This window comes from Heloderma suspectum, chromosome 1 (genome assembly GCF_057233095.1).
Source record: "Heloderma suspectum isolate Gila_16-S chromosome 1, 16-S_ref, whole genome shotgun sequence".
Classification (NCBI taxonomy): Eukaryota; Metazoa; Chordata; class Lepidosauria; order Squamata; family Helodermatidae; genus Heloderma; species Heloderma suspectum.
Window position 1 is genome coordinate 312,605,769 of NC_139458.1, and position 19,587 is coordinate 312,625,355.

The window sequence follows — 19,587 nt, forward strand, 5'->3', positions numbered from 1 at the left end:
AAGTATATTTGAGGAAATAGGGACTGTTGATCATTTGAGGCACTCCTTATTTTATTGTTTTATCACAAAATGAAATTCATATAGATGCTTGATTCTTCTTTGAAAGGAAAACTCCACTGGTCAGTTTCTTTCAAACTTTTTTTAAAATTGAATTCTTATAAGTACCTGTTTACAAGGTAGAAGCATACACATACACACACCTTTTGTCCGTAAGCAAAACTTTTAAAGGATTGTACTATAGATGGCTAAGGTGATGAAAATATATTAATCATAATTACTTTTAATTTTTAACTACAAATTTGATAATGGTTTCTTTTTCCTTGTCAATCCCTATTTTGTGCAATTTTAAAAGTAATTTTATGCTGTACAATGCATAGATGTGCAATAAACTATATTACTAATACTGTAATCTCATTCTTCACAAGTGAAAAAAAATACTTTTGTTTGATCTCATGATTCCCTTAAGCGAAGTTCCAAAACAATTTAATTAGGTGTCAACCCTTTTATACCAGTGAATGATGACCAGCCAGTAACTTGCTTCAAGAATGCCGTCTTAGCTTGTAAAATGCTTTAGGGAAGGACATGTATCTATGCCAGGTCCTTGAACAACCATCAACATCCACGAAGCTGTGGTCCATTAATGGGAGAATTAAGATTAACTACTGGAAAATATGTTAAAAAAACCCTCCACTGACAGTCATTAGTTTCATAAAAGTACACTTTGTTCATTAGTAACTAACCTTATCACTATCTATCTATCTATCTATCTATCTATATGGCTCTCTCTGTCAGCACACACATACAATATAGAGACACAGACACACACCTGAAGAAAAAGAGGAAGATTATCCCGAATGGCAGATAGCATCGCTGCAGGCAGCCTTTTGTCTTGCTGGAACACAGCATGTGGCAAAAGCAAGCAATCTATTATGCGGAACAAGAGTGACTGTGCTTTGGAAGTAGCCAGAATGGGCGCCCAGGACTTCACAAGGCATCCTGTAGAATAAAAACCAAGAAACCCAAAGGACAACATTGCAAAAAGAGGGAGGAGGGAGGGCATAAACAGGCATTCTGCTGGGTTGCATTTTCTACTGGTAACTATAGCAACCAAGCTGTCATATTTTCATATAGCCCACTTAGCCAACATGGGAACAGTGAAGGCCCAGTCACAGTCAGTAAAATGAGAGTTGCGAACTCTGGACTAAACCCCGACAAGATGTGGGGAAACTGATCAGATCTCAAACTTAAAAACAATGACGACAGAAGACCTTCAAAGCAGCTGTAAGAAATTCTGATTTGGACCAAAGCAACAGTGCTGGGGGAGGTTCTGGTACTGTAATACAACTACTTAACTTATATTGATATGTATTCTGATTAATGGTTACGATATGCTTGGACCACCATCCCATGGAGGCAGGAAAGGGAACACAGTACCACTTTCAAGTTCCAAGTATTCCTCCATGGCCATTTCTTTTCAGGAAGTTGATATTTCAAAGATATATTTATTGGGGTTGATGCAAAAACTTCCACCACCACCCCAAATTTTGTCACACTCAGAGAGTTATGGAGAAGGGGTGAAAAGCCCTCCTCAAAATCGGGAGTAGAGACTTTTTTTGGCAGGGGGGTGAAAGTTCAGGGGACAGAAGTTCTTACAGTTTAAATTACAAGATGGTTCAAGCTTTTGTTTACCTTTAAAAATAACACTGCGGTTCAGCAGTGTGTCTGGCAACACGGCTATCAAGCACTTTGAAAACGGGGCTGGAAATTTCATTAATTTCATTTATTATATTTCTATACTGCCCCATGGCTGAAGCTCTCTGGGTGGTTCACAAAAATTAAAAACCATTAAAGTACATTATATAAAATATAAAACCATTCACGTAATGACATAGAACAAATAACACGCACAACAACAACAAATATCTGAAACAATTTAAAACAATTGTTGACAGAAGCCTCAAGTGACAAAGATGGCTCCAGGATGAACCACAAGCTATGAACTGCTCCTTCAGGGGGAGTGCAATCCCATCCAGAACAGGCCAAACACCCTCCATCTGGTCAGGAGAACCACCCACTAACAGCATCTCAGTCTTATCTGGATTGAGCTTCAGTTTATTAGCCCTCATCCAGTCCACTGTCACAGCCAGGCATCGATTTAGCCCATCTACAGGCTCACCTGAAGAAGATGAAAAGGAGTAATACAGCTGTGTGTCATCAGCACACTGATGACAATGCACTCCAAAGCTCAGAATGACTGCATTGAATGTTTTCTTGGCGATGTTGAATAACATGGGGGACAAAACTGACCCTTGCAGGACCCCATCCTGAAGAATCCATGGGGCCGAGCCATATCCCCCAAATACCACCTTCTGGAGCTGACCATCCAAGTAGGAGTGAAACCACTGCAATGCAGTGCCTCCCACTCTCAAATCAGACATTTGCCCCAGAATGATACCGTGGTCAATGGTATCAAAAGTCGACGAGAGATCAAGGAGAATCAACAAGGTCACACTCCCCCTGTCTCTCTCCCGACATAGGTCATCATACAGGGCGATCAAGGCTGTTTCTGTACCAAAACCCAGCCTGAACCCCGACGGAAATGGATCCAGATAATCAGTATCTGGAGCTGGTTGGCAACCACCTGCTCAAGAACCTTGCCCAAGGAAAGGAACATTTGCTACTGGCCTAAAATTATTAAGATTTTCTGGGTCCAGGGAGCGTTTCTTTAGGAGTGGTCTCACCACCACCTCTTTGAGGCAGCCTGGGACCACTCCCTCTTGCAAGGATGCATTTATCACCTCCCTGGCTCAGCCAGCTGTTCCTTCCCTGCCAGTTTTTATAAGCCAAGAGGGGCAAGGATCCAAGACTGAAGTGGTTGCACAACCCAGTCCAAGCATCTTGTCAACATCCTCAAGCTGTACCAACTGAAACTCATCCAAGAAAACTGGACAAAGCTGTGCTCTGGACACCTCACCAGGTTCACCTGCTGTAAGGCTGGAGTCTAACTCTGGCAGACGCAGGAGATTTTATCCTGGAATTGCTTAGCAAATGAACTACAGCGGGCCTCAGATGGGTCTACAGTCTTCTTAGGGACAGCATGTAATAGGCCATGGATGACCCTGAAAAGCTCTGCTGGGCAGCATATGGAAGATTGAATGGAGGCAGCGAAATGTTGCTTCTTTGCCGCCCCCACTGCCCCTGAATATACCTTACCATAGGCACACACCAGGGTTCGATTGCACTCAAGCCCTCTCCTATTTTGTTTCATCACTCTCAGCATTAGGGTATACCTATGAGTTCTCCTCAGGAGAGGATACTCAGGAGCAATTATGTCAACCACCAGGGTCATTTCTGCATTCCACAGATCAACCAGGGTTTTGACATGAGAGCCAGCCATATCAGCTGGAAAACTCCCCAGAACTCTCTGGAAACCATTCAGATCCATTAGCCTCTGGGAGCGGACCATCTTAATAGGCCCCCACCCTTGCAGAGGGGAAAAGCTGCCATAAGTCTAAACCTCAGCAAGCAATGATCTGACCATGAGACAGGGACTGAAGCAAAGTCCCCCACCTTCAGATCAGCATCTCCCTGTCCAGTTAAGAAAACGAAGTCTAGAGTATGCCCTGCTACATGCACTGGGCCATGTTGAGACAGTCCCATGGTTGTCATGGAGACCATGAAATCCTGAGCTGCCCCTGATAAGGTGCCTTCAGCATAAATGTGGAGATCCCCCAGAACCAACAGTCTGGGGAATCTCAACAACGTGCCGGAGACCACCTCTGTCAGCTCAGCTAGGGAGTCTGTTAAGCAGCAGGGTGGGTGGTACACCAACAGAATCCCCAATCTGTCCTGCTGGCCCAACACGAGGTTCAAACACTCCAGACCAGTAATCACATGGACAGAGAGCCTGCAAAGGGAGATGGAACTCCTATAGACCACAGCAAGCCTACCCTGATGCTGAACCAAGTACCCTGGTGGAGAGAGCTGAGAGAGACCAACTCCTCCCTGCTCAACCACCTAGGTCTTGGTTATGCATGCCAGATTGGTCGCCTCATCCACTATTCAATCATGGATAAGGGAGGTCTTATTCTGAACTGATTTGGCAATTAACAGCAGCACCTGGAGGCCTGAGGGGAGGCTGATAGGGAGGGCCGTAACACGGCACTGTCAGGGTGGAAACTGAGCCGATAGAACCCCAGAGCAGTTCTGATTCTGAGGAGGATCAGCAATCTGTGGGAGAGGAGCCAGCTCATCCCTCACAGGCACAGCAGCTGGCAGAGATTCCTCCTGCTGGCATTCCTGAGATAGTGATCCTGGCAGTGAGCAAGTGCGGGAACGGGGCTTGCTAGATGCTTGACGCAGACACAGGGAGCGACGAGCGACAGAGGGCACGGAAAGGAGGTGTAGCGCCCGTTTGGCGCGCAAGCAACGGCCGCCTCCCGTGGACCCAAGGGAAAGAGGGAGGATCTCTCCCTAGCCCATAAGTTCAGGGTCTTCAAGCAACTCTCCTTCAAATGGGGATCAACTGCCTACCGGGAGCATAGGCTACTCTGCTGTTCATTGCTTAGTCGCTGGTGATTAGCATCTGAAAGAGTCATTAAGTTGTAAAAGGATTAAAGCCTTGAAAAGAATCCTTTCATCTGTGTCTTGAGTTGGCTATTGGAGTATACTGAAAGAGTCTGCTAGGGCGCTCCGGACAGGCACAGCCATTAACTGTCTGGGCTGTGTTCCCCTAAACTAGCTAGCCCTCCTCCCAACGCCATATCTTGCTTAATTCCTAACCACACTAATTAGGGTCCTTCAGGTCCCCAACTTGGCCCCATACCCTCTCTCCCAGGCACGTAACATTTTTGTTGTTGGAGAAACAGCTAATCCCACATATAAAGCTGCAAAGCCAATCAGCCGGATGTTAGGGGGTGGCCCTCAGCCTTGCGTCCCCCCCAAAGGAATGACCCCCACCTTTGGTGGCAATGCCTTCAGCGACACTGCCACCCCATATCCCAGCAACCTTGAGCACAGCTGGCCCCAGTCAACAGTAAACCGCCCAGGAGAGTGTTTTTCTCTCTCTCACTCCAGCCCCCGAGGTAGCATCTCACTCACATCTCACTCAGGCAGCAACACAGTGCCAAGCAAGGTTAGAAAGATGGTAAATTGGCCCCATCTGAGGCTGTAGGATGTCCCAGCTGCCTGCCTCTCCAGGGGAAATGTCCCTGGAAACTATGTGTGGGCTGATGTGGCATTACGGCCTTGTAGGCACATGTTTTTGCAGTTGTGTGCATACGTGATTTTGTGAGTGCACGTAAGGATGCACTAAAGTATGTGTGAGGCTTTGTATGTATGTGTTCGTATGTATGTACGTAAATGCATGAATGTTAAGCCAATACGTGCGGAAGCATGACAGTGTTGCATGCTTGAATGAGTTTGAGATGGAGGAAGAGGGGCTGGGGGAGGTGAAGGGAAAGGGAAATGCCCGCTCCCCTCTCTGCATTTGTCCTGCACTTCTGCCATTATGGGGCAAAGCGTAAGCGTAAGCAGTCATGGCTTCCACAGGACATTTTTAACCCCATACCTCTTTACTAATTACAACAATAGGTTGTATCCAAAAATGTTATTCCATTGACAGAAGCAGTTCCATCAGCAGAACTGGGAGGGGGGCAATTCTCCTGTAGCCCCCCACCCCCCTCCACATCCTCAAAACCTGCTCTGGAGGGCTCGGAACCCTTCAAGGCAGATTTCCTGGCAACGCAGAGGGGAAGAGAGAGGGATAAAGTCCCGTTCTGCTAGCAGGTTTCTGGCAGCATGACACTGGATTTAACCCCATGTTTTCATATTAGGAAATCTGCCATTTGGATTACAGTTTCTTGATTAGCCACTGTCGCCAACAGAAGGATGATGTTGCTTCAAATAGCCCACACAAGACTAAAAGCCCTGCAATGCCTTCTAAGGCAGTTTTTTCCCCTTCTCATTTTCATCATGGATGCCTTGTACTGCCACACCAAACAAGTATAACAGAAGGAGGAAGATTTTTTAAAAACAACTCCATATAGGTTATTTCTTTACTATATATAATTATTTATTAAAGTATGAAGGCGAATTTGGGCTTTGATAATTACCTATAATCCTATAGGTGAGATGCAGTCCTTCTGCAGGGCCTTTCTTCGTCAAGTAAGGTTTTACATATTTTAATACGTCACCAAGGTACTCTAGTGCCTTTGTCACCATGGCTGATTTTTCAGCTAATGTCTGAAGTTCACTATAGTTTTTTCCAACAGCCTGAGAAAATGGAAATAGGTAGATAGAAATAAAGACAGGTGGAGAATGATCCTTATTTAATATCAGGCTGCAATATGACAAATATTTCTTCAGGCCTGGATCCGACACTGTTCCCTGCTTCCTTCAAAATTGGTATTTTAAGAAATGCTGTACCTTAATGAAATAAAGAATAGCATCCCTAGGATCTTGTTTGAAGACTGACGCATCAACATGAGCCTTTGAGAAGATAGCTCCTACTTCTGGTAGCTTAAGTATCAGTCTTGTGAGTTCAGTCAGTTGCTTCATATAAGCCTTATCTATTTGTTATCAAGAGAAAATGGAAGAATTTGAAATGGCTCAAGAGTAGGCTCCTTTCCTCAAGGAGTAGAAAGCGTTCATAAAACCACATAATTAAAATTAAACTAAAAATCTCTTGGAAATCATAAGATGCCAAGAAAGGTAGTAAACATCCACAAGGCCCCTGCTTTCTGAGGAACATTATCAAATATATTAATATTATCAATATATATTATATGTTGCTTTACTGATAATATATTGATATATTATATATCAATACTATATTGATAATATATGATTGATATATTGATAATAACTTCTACCATCGCAACTCTGGGTTGCTAACGTCTACATACAGGTTACTGAACTTCAGGCTCGCAGGTCAATTCTGACCTGCCTGGGAGTCAAATCTGTCCCTCCAGAGTTCCCCAGATGGCCATGTACCCTTCCCCGGCCCCACCCCCTTTCCCCTGACTGCCAAGCATTTGGTAATTTCCTAGCTTTTGCATGTTGTTTCCCCATTCTAAAAGGTTGAAATGCCCCTTGCTGGCAGTAAGTGCTTTAAGCTAAAACATGCTGGCATTTCTGCCTTTGGTTCTGCCCCCTTTTCTTTAGGCCCTACCCACCACTGGAATGCAGCCACCAAGAGCTCCTCCAAAACTGATTTTAGCCCTTGGGCTGAAAGAGGTTCAACACCCCTTCAATAAATGTTAAAATAGGCCAATACCAGCTAAGCCCATACCTTTGCTTCTGCTTGTCCACTGCTGGAATCAAACACGCCTATGAGGCTAACTCCACTCTAGGGGGGGCGTCTCCACGAGCAATTTACTGCAAGTTTGTTGCATTTGGAGAATGTTCAGGACGCATGACGTCGCAGCCATCTCACAGCCACCCCAGAGTTTTGTGCCAAAAAAACGGTTTTTCCGAGACGACTTTTAATCTGACTGTTTTCCTTAATTCAGCTTGTCTGTACTTCTGTTGCAGTGTGCACCAACCCTCTGCATTTACTTTGGCATGATAGCCCTGCCCAGGGGTCTGTCTTTCACCTGGCCATGACCTCACCTACCTTGGTTAAGGGGTGTTTCCCAATGTTTTCCCTGAAGTTTCAGCCATTTTGGCGAGATCACAGTTCCTGAGGTAGTTACTGGGGAACCCGCAATTGTGCATTTAAAAGTTATCCCTATTGCACTATAGCGAAATAGTGCATTTGTGTAGCAATACCTATATCCCCCACAGCACTATTGTGAAATGGCGCATTTGAACAGGAGTAGCTATAGCCCTGATAGCACTATCACAAAATGGCACATTTGAACATGAGTAGCTATACCCCCTATAGCACTATAGCGAAATAGTGCATTTGAATGTATACCTGCTATTGCACTACCGTGGTTTTAGAGGGACAGTAGTAAAAATAAATTGGGGGGAATTGGGCATAATTAGGCCTGGGAAAGCAGAAAGGCTGGAACAAGGCAAGAGTGGGAGGGAGTTGGAGGGAGGGAAAAGGCTCTTTAAGTGCTGATGTGGATGAGCCTCTACCCGGTAGCCACCCAAACAATTTGCAGTAAACTGCTGTGTGACCTGCCCAGAGCCCAGGCTAGCTTTGGAATAATCCAGGCTTTCAAGGCATGTCCCCAGACAGAGCATATTCGACTCCAGTAAAAAATGCAGCAAAGTGTGGAGAGTGAACTAAACCCGTTGCCGTGGAGAATCCCCCCCGCCCACCAGGAATGAATAGTCAAACGAATACCTTGGGGTGCAATCCTATACATGTTTAGACAGAAAAAAACACTACAGCTCCCAGCATCCCCCAGCCAGCATGGCTAGCCAGGGCATGCTGGGAGTTATAGGACTTCTTTCTGTCTGAACGTGCATAGGATTGCACCCTTAATGTAGCTTTCCTTTCACGTATTTTAACTACCCTTTTCTCATCAAACCACTATGGTTTAAGGGGCAAATTTTCCCTCCCACCCATGCTTGTAGGTGGAGTGAGAATGATAATCAGCATTAGTGATTGTAAGTACAGAACTGGACATTCTATTTGCAGTGTGTAACAGTAAACAAGAAAGAAAAGTACCCTTTCTCTGGTGCATTAACAACGCTATCTGAATAATTTCCCCATTTGTGGATTTAAACCATGATTTAGTTAACTTGAGCTCTAACACGTTTCAGAGCAATTTTTTTTCAGTTGGAAATATAGCTTGACAATATTTTTGTTCTTGCTTTCAAACAAACAAGCACTTATCTTTAAAAGAACAACACCAATAAAGCAATTTATCATTTATAGGCTTGGTAAAATTTTAAGTGTAAAACAGAAGGGGTAATTAAACAAAAAAGAAAAGGGGTAAAACAAACATTCTGCATTGAGTTCAATAAAAAGGACATTCCCCCTCCCCAAACATAAACTCATCACTGCTGCTACTCGCATATTATAGAAACGCACTTACCAGCTGTTTGCTCAGTATCTGTCCTAACCAAAGTATCAGGAGGCTGATCGATAAACATCTGCAAAACGCATCGAAACCAAGACTGTACCAACAAGGCTTGGTAAGATGCATGCCCCATACGAGTATATGTTTCAGACAGTGCACTGCAGGGAAGAAGGGCAGTACAAGAAAAAAAAAAAAGGCATGTTAGGTAGGTAGAAAAGCCACTCTTTGCCCACCCCATTTCCCATACGTTTTTATATACAAACTCTGAGACTGCCATGTCCGGGGAATGTGCTGTAGCCACTGTGACACAGAATACAAGGCCTTTTCCTTAAACTGGCCACACCATTCCCCTAAACTAGCGTGTGGAATGCAACTACAGCAAGATCTGGGCTATTCTCATTTGGCTCACAGCGTTTCCTCGTCTACTTCAGCCAGCAGGAGAACTGGAAAAAAAAATCTACACAGCTTGTTCTGCATGTTTCCCATTTGGTCTAGGAAAATGGATACACACTGCAACAGAATTGTTTACAGAAAAAAATAGTGTTAGGATCTGGTGGTTCTGTGGTGGGAAGTTGCAGAGGGGAGGGGAAGCCAGGCTAGTCCTGTTACACAATGTTTGATTTAAGCCCACATGTAACCCTTCTAGATTCAAAATTTACATTTAGTGACAAAAACAACTTCACATTTTTTCCCCTTCTTCTTTCTGCTTACACTGTAGAGCCGGGGAGGGGAGACTTTTTCTTCCCAGGGCTGTATTCCCTTGGGGGCAATCTGTTGGGGGTTGCATGTCAGTAGGGAAGGCAAAACCTCTTTCTGTCACTGCCCCTTCTCTTTCCGGCAGCCCCTCCCTCTTTCCACCATGCCCCCAGTCCTCCTTCCTCACCACCCAGTGGGTGGCCAGGGAAGGGGAAATTTGCTGTTATCCAAACTCTGAAGTGATCACTTGCAGAGGGCTTTTGGAATTAGTCCTAAAGCTGCAGGTTGTCTATCCTGGCTGTAGAGGGATGATCATCAAGACTAATGCGGACTATTACTTATATATCACTGAAAGATCTGAAACTTTGTAAATGCTTCCAGGGTAATTTGTACTAGTTGTCACTGGCCAAGTTCAGGAATATTATAAAGACGTGAGACGTTACAACGAAAACCCAACGAAGATAATTTAACAGACTAACACATTTATCATGCCATAAGCTTTTGTGGATTACAGCCCACCATCAGATGCATGTAATGCTGAGTTTCAAGAATTAAGTTACACCCATGGTGGTGGCAGTAAGTGATGTCAGAGGAAACTGAAATGCAGAAAATACAGGCAGTGATAATCACCTTACGTACAGCAGCCATTCTCAAAACAACTCTTGGGTGTTAACACAGAATTCTTGCAATGGTGTTCTGATTAACACATGATTTAAAAACCTCAACAACCTTTTCTCCCTATTGAAGCCACAAGAAAGTGTTTAATCTTTTGATTAACTGTAGTTTAGCTGTTTCATATCATAATCTGTCTTTGAAGTTCCTTTGTTCAAGAATGGCCACCTTGAAGTCAGTGACAGAGCATCCTACTGGGAGGCTGAAATGTTACCTCATTGGTTTTTGAACAGTGCCATTCCTGATTGGTATCCATTTATTATTGTGCATCAAAACTAGCCTGTTTGCCCTATGTACAATGTAGTAGTTTGCACTGCTAGCAAATGAAGGCAAATATCACATTCAAAGATAAGCAGGTATACAAACCCCTGATGATGGGGATGCCATTGTTACATCCTACAGCAGTGTTGCCAAAAGACCTGGGGACAAAGTTGGCATTTGCTTCTGCCGCTGTCTGGTTCCTGTGTTTGTATCTGTGCTATGTGGTCAGTTGTTGCTGTTCAGTAGCCATTTTAGGTTGGGTGGCTGACTTGTAACAGATACAGCTGAACTGCAATTCTGATCTTACTGTTTACAATCCCACTGCCATCTCCCCCACCATACACACACACACACACGCACATATACCATGTGTGCATATATTCCTGTAACTCGGATCTGTAGCCCACAAAAGCTTACGCCATAATAAACCGGTTAATGTTGAAGTCACCACAAGATTCTTTGTTATATTTACTGCAACAGACCAAGATGGCTAACCCTCTGGAAAATGAAAATCGATTACAATATCAAACTTAGAATCAGGGGCGAAAGTATTGCACATTTATCTACGTAGGAAACTGTTTTATACCAATCAGACCATTGGTCCATCTAGCTCAATACTGTCTACAGCGACTGGCAGTGGCTCTCCAGGGTTTCAGAGAGAAGACCTTTCCAGCCCTCCCTGAAGATGCCAGGGATTGAACCTGGGACCTCCTGCATACAAAGCATGTGATCCAACACTGAGCTGCAGTTCTCCCATTAATTAGTTATAAGCTATGATTACAATCCATGTCACTGAAGTACAAGGCAAAACTCCCATTAATGTTAATACTCTGGATATGTTCATACATGTATGTTCTGTGCCTTCTCCCATTCCATTTTCTCCCACATATTTTAAGTCATTTACATAGGCTGAGTGCTGGAAGGGATCTTGTGGGTCATTTAGTTTAACCAGCCACCCTCTGGCAATATACTCTAAATCTGAAGTGTGCCTGACTGATGCATGTCTAGCTTATTCTTAGTTTATGCCATTTCAAAAAATGTATTCTGAAATCTCTCAGAGATGTATGGAGATTCCACAACTGCAAGTGTTACACATATTTGAATTCACATCAGTTGAACTACCTAGAATTAGACAAGCTTGTCAGGATACCTGTCTCTTATGCATGTTCTACAAATGGTTTGTAAAACTGTCAGGTGCAATGAGGCTCCAGTTTCTAAACCACCTTAAAAACAACTAATGGAAGCAACTAATGCTACTGTATAAATTCAGTACACGGAGTTGTACGTTTAACTGAGAGCCCAGGCTCCAGAGAACTGTGATACTTTTTCCATCTGATCAAGGGGGCTTTAGACTTATTTTTCTTGAAAAACAGCCCATCCATGTTAAATGACAAACCAAGGGGAGTTCTCAAATGCAGTTGCTGAAATTGCATGGGTGTTCAAAATAGAGGGTCAAGAATTTCCCCGAGCTAGTGCAAGGCTCTTGCATGAACCCAGGCAACTCTGTGTGTCCCAGCCAAAGCCCACAGGTTTCGTATTACTTATTATTTTGTTATACATTGACTCAGTCACATTTCCAACAAACCTCTCGAGGCAACGTACAATAAAATCTAAATGAATTGGAATAAGACACACACAGAGCTGCTTCAAGAAACAGCAGAACAAAAGAGAAGACAAATGAATGCCTCTCTTACTTAGCCAAAGATTTACATTGCTCACCTGTTTTGTATTAAGTGACTCAGATATCTTGAAACCAGCTGGGGGGACACCATATCATCCCATCCAAACAACTGCATCATGGATAAAACTGGTTGAGGCTGAAGATCAAACATACATGCGCTGGGCAAATCCAAAGCCAGTAAAGTAAAACCTGATATTTTGAATCCAAAACAAAACAAAACAAAAGGACAGGAGAAAGGGGTGATTCCAGGCAGAAGCATGCTTGTATTTTTCTATGGTCCCTCTTCCTGACATTTTTCCCCATCTTAACAAAAATGTAGGAAAAACTCCCATGAGAATGGCATGCACCGCACAAAGCCAGTGATTCAACCAGTGCTGGGAGGAGTGTTTGGTCCTCCCAGTGCCATCCGACTCCCTTTCTCCATGCTGTGAGAGGTACTCTGTGTCTCTGTGCCTCTCCCAGCATGGAGAACAGCAAAATATCTGGGGGGGGGGGACATGTGCTGTGGTGGCGATGACATCAGTGGGTGTTGTCATGCCCACTGATGTCATTCAATTTAGCCACGTAACATGTGTAGTTTTTAATGTTTTTACTGTTTTGGATGTTCTTGTTTTTATTGTTGCAGGGTTTTATTGTTTTACATTGTACAGCGCCTTGATGTTCTAGCAGATGGGGTGGTATATAAATGTTAATAAAAAATATTATCTGGCCTGTGGAGAGCCTGAGGGGGGCAATTTGCCCCTCCTGCCCTAGTTTTGCACTTCTGAGCTAGAGGAAGCTTAAATCTTGAGTGGAACACCTGCTGTGGGACAGGGAAAGGGAGAAGAGGTGATGCTGCTTATCCCTTTTCCTTGCCAGCCATTTCTCTGCTCAAAATCCATCTTACCCAGCAGCTTTTCCACCTGCCAGGGAAGTTACACAGGTGGGGGAAAAAATAAATAGGAAAAAAAAATCCCAGTTACGTGTAACATACTGTTTGTTCCTAAGACTCTTCAAAGGCTTCAAAAGTTCTGAAACCAATGTTTTACAACCATGGTTCTACAAATCTGGAACTTCACTTTGCCCTCTTGCACCAACCAGCCCCTTCCACTTATTAGCAACATTTATTGTTTTTTTTTTTAAAAAAACTGTGTGTGGGTTTGGGTTCTGCAGGATATCATGACATGTTATGAGTTACAAAAGAGGTTCCTCAACCAAAAATGGGTTGAAAAAGCAATGCACTATGGCATTGTTATTACACTGAGAGCTTTGGCTATGGGGTGGTACTGAAATGTACTAAATAAATAAATTTACTTATTCAATATATATTTATTTAGAAGAGTAACTAACATACTTCATTTTCACCCCTCTGAATTGTTGCATTATATACATCACTATATTCTCAGTGCTTATCTTCACCAATTATGTTGATTCAAATGGACTGTTTATTTTTTATTTTAACAAGTATCTAAGGAAAACCAGAACAGACTTTTTAAACAGGGTAACAGGTTTCTGCCCTAGCTTTGTGTCTGCTTGCTATAAAGCATATAAGAAATGGCAGAGCATTTCCTTTCTACAACATTCTTTTCCATTACCATTATATCTTAATTATGGCAAAGCTGCTGAAGTTCAAGGGGTCTTTCTTTATTTCCATTATTGACTGAGTCTTTGAGAGCTCATAAACTCAGTTCTTAATTCATGTTGGGGTAAAATACATTTAAATTCAAATCTGTCTTTTCCAAATATTATTTAAATGGATTCAGTGTGCCATTATAGCTAGACGCAAGTCTTGTCAAATTGAAATATGCAGTGCTACTATATAGGAATTTCATGGAAGAAATGATATTGTATCAAAACACAGAAGACTGGATCAAGCCGGGCACAGCTCCACAGAAGTCAAGGATCACCACTCCTACAGTTTACTCTCAAGATGTCATTCCATCTGCTAGGATTTTGAGAGGCATTCCTACAGTGTAAGACTTCAGAATATAGGGTGTGCGTATGTTTTTAAAAAATCATAATGTCATGCAACTTATTTGAAATGTTGTTTGAAATGTGCAGAAATACATGTACAAAATGAACATTATTATAATGTGAGAGAAGCACTAGGCAGGGGGTGGGTGGCGGGTAGAATCTTGTAGAAGTTATGAACAAACTCATTTAAGCACAGAGATAATATGCATCACATTTAATATGATGGAGCATCAACCATTAACCTTGCCTAAGCTCACTTTTCAAATGTAACAAACGATATCAGGGGGGAAAGTGTCATTCAAGTTGTGGTTCTAGCACTACCATATTAATAAAGTGAGCACTGCAGAGCACTTTAATAAGGGTGTGTGTGTGCACGTATACACAAATACACACGTGTGCTCTGTTGAAAATATCTTCCATATTTTTTTCTACCATTCTCATTCAACCTATCAAAAATAAAACTGCTTTCGAAAAGAAATTGAAAGAAGAAATTCGGAAGAAATTCTCGTCGGTTCGGTTCAGGGTCCTTGAGCTTACCTCACTTATGAGGTGGCTGAGGAGTGTGCATGAGTGTCCTGTCTTTTGTTGTACAATAATCTCTTCATCAGCCTGTAGTCCCCTCAGCTTTCTACACTTCAATTAAAGCCCAGGGGAAGACATCATGAGGTAATTCCCCCCATGGGCCATTTTCAGGTCAGAGAACATAGGGAGCCTCAGAGGCTGCAGAGCAATGGAGATGTGTAATAGAAAGAAGAAATACACTCAGCATCCTTGACCACCCCACAGTGATTATGTAAGTTCAAAACCACCACCAAAATGAATTCAGAATAAATTATAAAATGTCCTGAGAATGCGGCAGAAAAGTGGAAGCCTCTTTCATTGGGGAAGAAAAGTTTCAGGAAATTGGAGGACAGATTTTGGCACAGCTCTAGCTAGCTCCACCTCTTCTCCAGAGCTGAACGTAACACTGCCTCCCTCACACCTGCAACACTGCTTTTAGGGAAGCAGAGGTATTATAAGCATCTGCATTAGAGACAAGATGTATCCCCTCAGAAAGTTAACATTTGGAAGATCCTGGGGAAAGTGCTGAACCTGGAAGAATGACAGCTAGAGCTGAGCTAAAATTTCTCAGAAGACATTTCCTTTAGAAAATTTCTGAGATTTTCCTTTTCTTACTATTTGGCAGAATTTTTTCTCCAATTCTCAAATAACTGTGAGAAACTGTTGGAGGATTTCTCCTTCCCTGGAGAAATTCAGTGAAACTACGTGTGTCCCCCTGCTGCCAATTTCTCTGCCCCCCAAATAGGGTGGAGAATTTTGAGAGGCCATTTGTGCAGAGCTTCTAACACACACACACACTGCTGAACACACCTATAAGATCATCATCATTTGCAAATTAATTCTACAATATTAGCTTCCAGCTTCTGGAATGAGAACATGAATGTATTTATTTATTTCATTTCTATACCGCCCAATAGCTAAAGCTCTCTGAATGTGCCAAGGACATGGCGAAGAAGAGCACAAGTGCAGCACAAACCTGCAGCTGTATCTGCAAGCTGAGGAGGAGGAATCTGCAACATTCTTTGGCTCTTCAAATGCGGAAAGAAATGTCTCCAAAGAGCTCTGGCAACAGCAAGGTGGTGCTCTTTCACCACTGACAACGGCTGTGCATTTGCACCTGTATTCCCCAATGGCAATCCCTGGTTTAAGTGTTGATGCACAGTCCTAAGGAGAAACAAAAGTACTATTAAAATTCAGTATGAAGGTGGGTGGGGCAGCTGAATTCCTCAGAAGTACAAGTACAGTTTCTTTACAAGAACTGAAAGATCATTTTCTGTAATTAAAACCTTGATGCAAAGACATTTATGCATACCAGCTATTTGATGGATAAATGATGGCATATTAAGCACCATAAAGTTAATGTTAATTACTAATGTCAACCATTAATTATGCACCTCTTAATGTGTCAGGCCCAAATGAGAAACAGGCAGCTCTAAAATGAACGAGTGCATTTTTCAACTGACAGGTCAGTATGCATACAGTCCAAAGCCAGATCTTCTATTATCCATTCATTTTGTGTACAAGGAGTACAGGAACGGGAACAAGCACAGAAATATATGAACACTGATTATTTTCTGGAATGCATTTCCCACGGAAGCTTTATTTCTGAAGTCTAAGTACACACAAAACAAAAATGAAATAAAGGTCAACACTTTTCAGGTATGTTGTGTGGTTTGCCTTGGCATCAATGCCCCTAGTTTTACCAGTGGAGGAAGGACTAAAGTGACTACTATCTACAATGTCAGACTTTTCCAGAGACATTCCAGTGGCATGAATTCAATAGCACACTCAATTTTCTTTGATTCTGCTGGTACCATTCCTACTACTTAATCTAATTTGGAAGTTGTGACTTTCTAAAGGTTCAATAGAGATGCGTCTGTGGGGAATCAACGTTCTTAGAAAAATGGGTGGGAGGAGGGGCAGGAAGCATTAATAAATTTGTCTGGCAGTCTAGCATATGAGGCATTACTGCTCCTGGATGATCAACTAAATAACATGCTTATTAAAAACAATCTGTAGCAACCCGCTATCATTCCTGCTCCTATTTATCTCCGAGTCAACTCAATTGAGATTGTAGATTAAGGCACAGGCAGCATTATTACATTTGCTTTATTAAATTCTATAAACAGCAGTGTAAAGTCAGAGTCAAGGTAGTTATAAGACAACGGCATATAACAAGGACAGTCAGATGTCTCATAACCCTAATTTTGCTGGCAGGGCTGAAAACATAAAGGAGTGTTTATGTTGCATCCCAACAATTCAAAAAATTGCTTTAAAAAAAATTCAAACAACTGAAAGCTAAAAACCATTTTTAAAAATATTTTCCACCCATACCGTTAATTCTTCCTTTGATGTTCTCTGTAAGAGGGCCAGAAATTTGTAAGAATTTGCTGAGGACTATGTGAATATGACAACATTTTTAGGCTGCACAGCTACATAAACCATTTTCACTTGTGTGGAGGGGTGAAGCAAAGGGAAAAAGGAGACTCCAGCACATTATCCATTCACCCCCCGCCCACTGCTCATTGATTGAAGGCTATATATGTTCCTTGCTCTGTTCATCTGAGGCCAACAGTTAATCCTGGCTGAGAGAGAAGAGAGAGGGCTGGAATAGATGTTAGTTGCATGCTTTCAATTAACATGTCTAGTTTTAATTTTTTTTAATAGCAGCCATAGTGTGTGTGGGGGAATAATTCCGCCCCCCCCATGCCACAGTCCTAATGGAAACCCGCTCTCCCCACCCCCCACCCCCCAAACAGCTATTAATCCCAGGTGGTAAGTTTCCACCAGCAGCTGCTATTTAAATTTTTAAAACCATGACACATTAATTACAGTCACACCATTAATGTCACATCTAGTACAGCCCTCACACATTCCAACAATGCCTAGTGACCCCACCACACCTTTATTGATACCTTCCATGTGCCAAGAGATTTTGAGAAGAGAATGCATTCATAAAAGCAATCCCGTACACACATCTTGAGGTGTGCAACTGCAGGGAGGACAATATTATTTAACCTGCTAAACATCTGAAATAGCTCAGTTTTCATTCCCTCATAACATAAGCCACAGAAATTGATTCTGGCATAAGCTTTTGTGGACACTGTCCAGTTCATCAGATGCAACTGATGAATACAATACAACTCCAGCATCCCAAATCCAAGCACAGGGTGAAGAGTGTAATGAAGGCAATGGAGCTTACTTCCAGTTAATGCATTTAAGTCTTAGAATACAAACTGTCAACTTAACTATATTGACAGAATTGTCAGCAATAATGCACTGTTCCTCTAGTAGAACTAAAGCATTTCCAATTATTAAAAAGCAATTAACTGCTCTTTATTAATTTAGCTTTTTTCCTATTTGGTAATTACTTAGCAGCAAAAGGACGCAACTACCCATTTTAAGAAAAACAGAAATCCAAGGGTACACAGCTGAAGTGCCTCACAATGTGTGCACACAGACTTTCCTAATTACCATTTCAGATTGCACCCTCTCAAACTATACTGGGCACCACTCTGGAAGTTTCTCCAACCCACAAGAGTGTTTTTTTCAAGGGGTATGAGAGGCTGCCATAGAAGGTGTTGTTTTTTTAAGGCATGGTCACACAGAAAACGTACACGCAACCCTTTGTATCTTGTCCGCAAACGGATAAATGCTTATTTATCTATATTTTATCACAAAAAAGATAGTGAATGGCAGACACAGTAAATCAAAGCGGCGTTATCACGGTACTGAATATGGTTCCATTTAAAAGAGGAGCATGTCAGGCAAGCCAGATGTGTTGCCTGTTGTCAGCTCTCAGCATATGGAAACTCAAGATCCCTGGCAAAACTTGAGTACTTTGTCAGCACATCAGGGTGCTTCTGGCAGGTAGGCAGATGGTACAAGACTCAACAGATCTGAATCAAAGGGGACACTACAGACTTAAACAATGTAGGAATCAGGTGGCGCTCATACAAAAGCACTGCCTGTTTGGATGAGGACCGGCAGCGCAGGGGATGGTAGGTGGGGGTAGCAGCGAGACTCGCAGGGGCAGCCGCAGATCTCCATGGATGCCACAGCACTCGCAGGCACCGCGTTGGAGACCCACACACTACCACCTAAGGTTCAACCCTTGCATCAGTTATAGAGCCAAAGTCATAAGAAGATAAGAGTCCTGCTGGATCAGACCTGGGGTCCATCTAGTCCAGCATTCTGTTCACACAGTGGCCAACCACCTGTCGACCAGGAACCCACAAGCGGGGCATGAGCGCAACAGCACCCTCCCACCCATGTTCCCCAACAAGTCCAAATTCTGTTTTGAAAGCCAAGGCCAAGCTTCAATTGTTCTCTAGCATAAGATGTGGATCACAGTCCAGTGGTCGACTGTCCATCATTGCTGCACCCGAATTATTCAGCACCATTTTTAAGTGTCTGCAGCACACACACATTCATTTTCTCTTCCCCCGCATAAGACTGTGCCCAGACCAGGCCAGCTGTGGATGCTGATGCTCTCTCCTTCTCCCTCCTGCAGCCTACTCTCTCTACTGCTTGCTCTTTTCCCAGCCACCATATGGGTCCAAGCCCAGGGCTTAACATATTGCCCTGGCTGCTGCCTGTCTGTTTCCTTCCCATTCTGGATCTTCCCTCCAGAAGTAGCACTGGCTCAGGAAGGCCTCCTGGCTGGGCTTCAGGAGAGCTCTGCTCTGGGCTAGTGCGGGGAAATCCGTACGGCTGTATTTACAGGAATCTTGACAATTGTTTTAAAAAATAAAGAAAGGAGATGAATAAGGTCCTAAGTCAAAA

General features: G+C 42.9%; 1 protein-coding gene across 4 annotated transcripts in view; it reads right to left on the minus strand.

The window, feature by feature from the left end:
• Positions 1–19,587, minus strand: part of MMS22L (MMS22 like, DNA repair protein) — a 126,151-nt gene that overhangs the window by 27,619 nt on the left and 78,945 nt on the right. For all 4 annotated transcript variants that reach the window (XR_014786631.1, XM_084827149.1, XM_084827151.1 and 1 more), the window contains 6 exons: positions 15,779–15,966; positions 12,327–12,477; positions 8,994–9,136; positions 6,427–6,569; positions 6,114–6,273; positions 827–996 (listed from right to left, as the gene is read on the minus strand). Coding sequence is in view for 3 of the 4 variants with exons in the window: in XM_084827149.1 (XP_084683275.1) it covers positions 827–996; positions 6,114–6,273; positions 6,427–6,569; positions 8,994–9,136; positions 12,327–12,477; positions 15,779–15,966 (955 nt within the window). In the remaining variant the exon portion in view is untranslated. The remainder of the gene's footprint in view (positions 1–826; positions 997–6,113; positions 6,274–6,426; positions 6,570–8,993; positions 9,137–12,326; positions 12,478–15,778; positions 15,967–19,587) is intronic.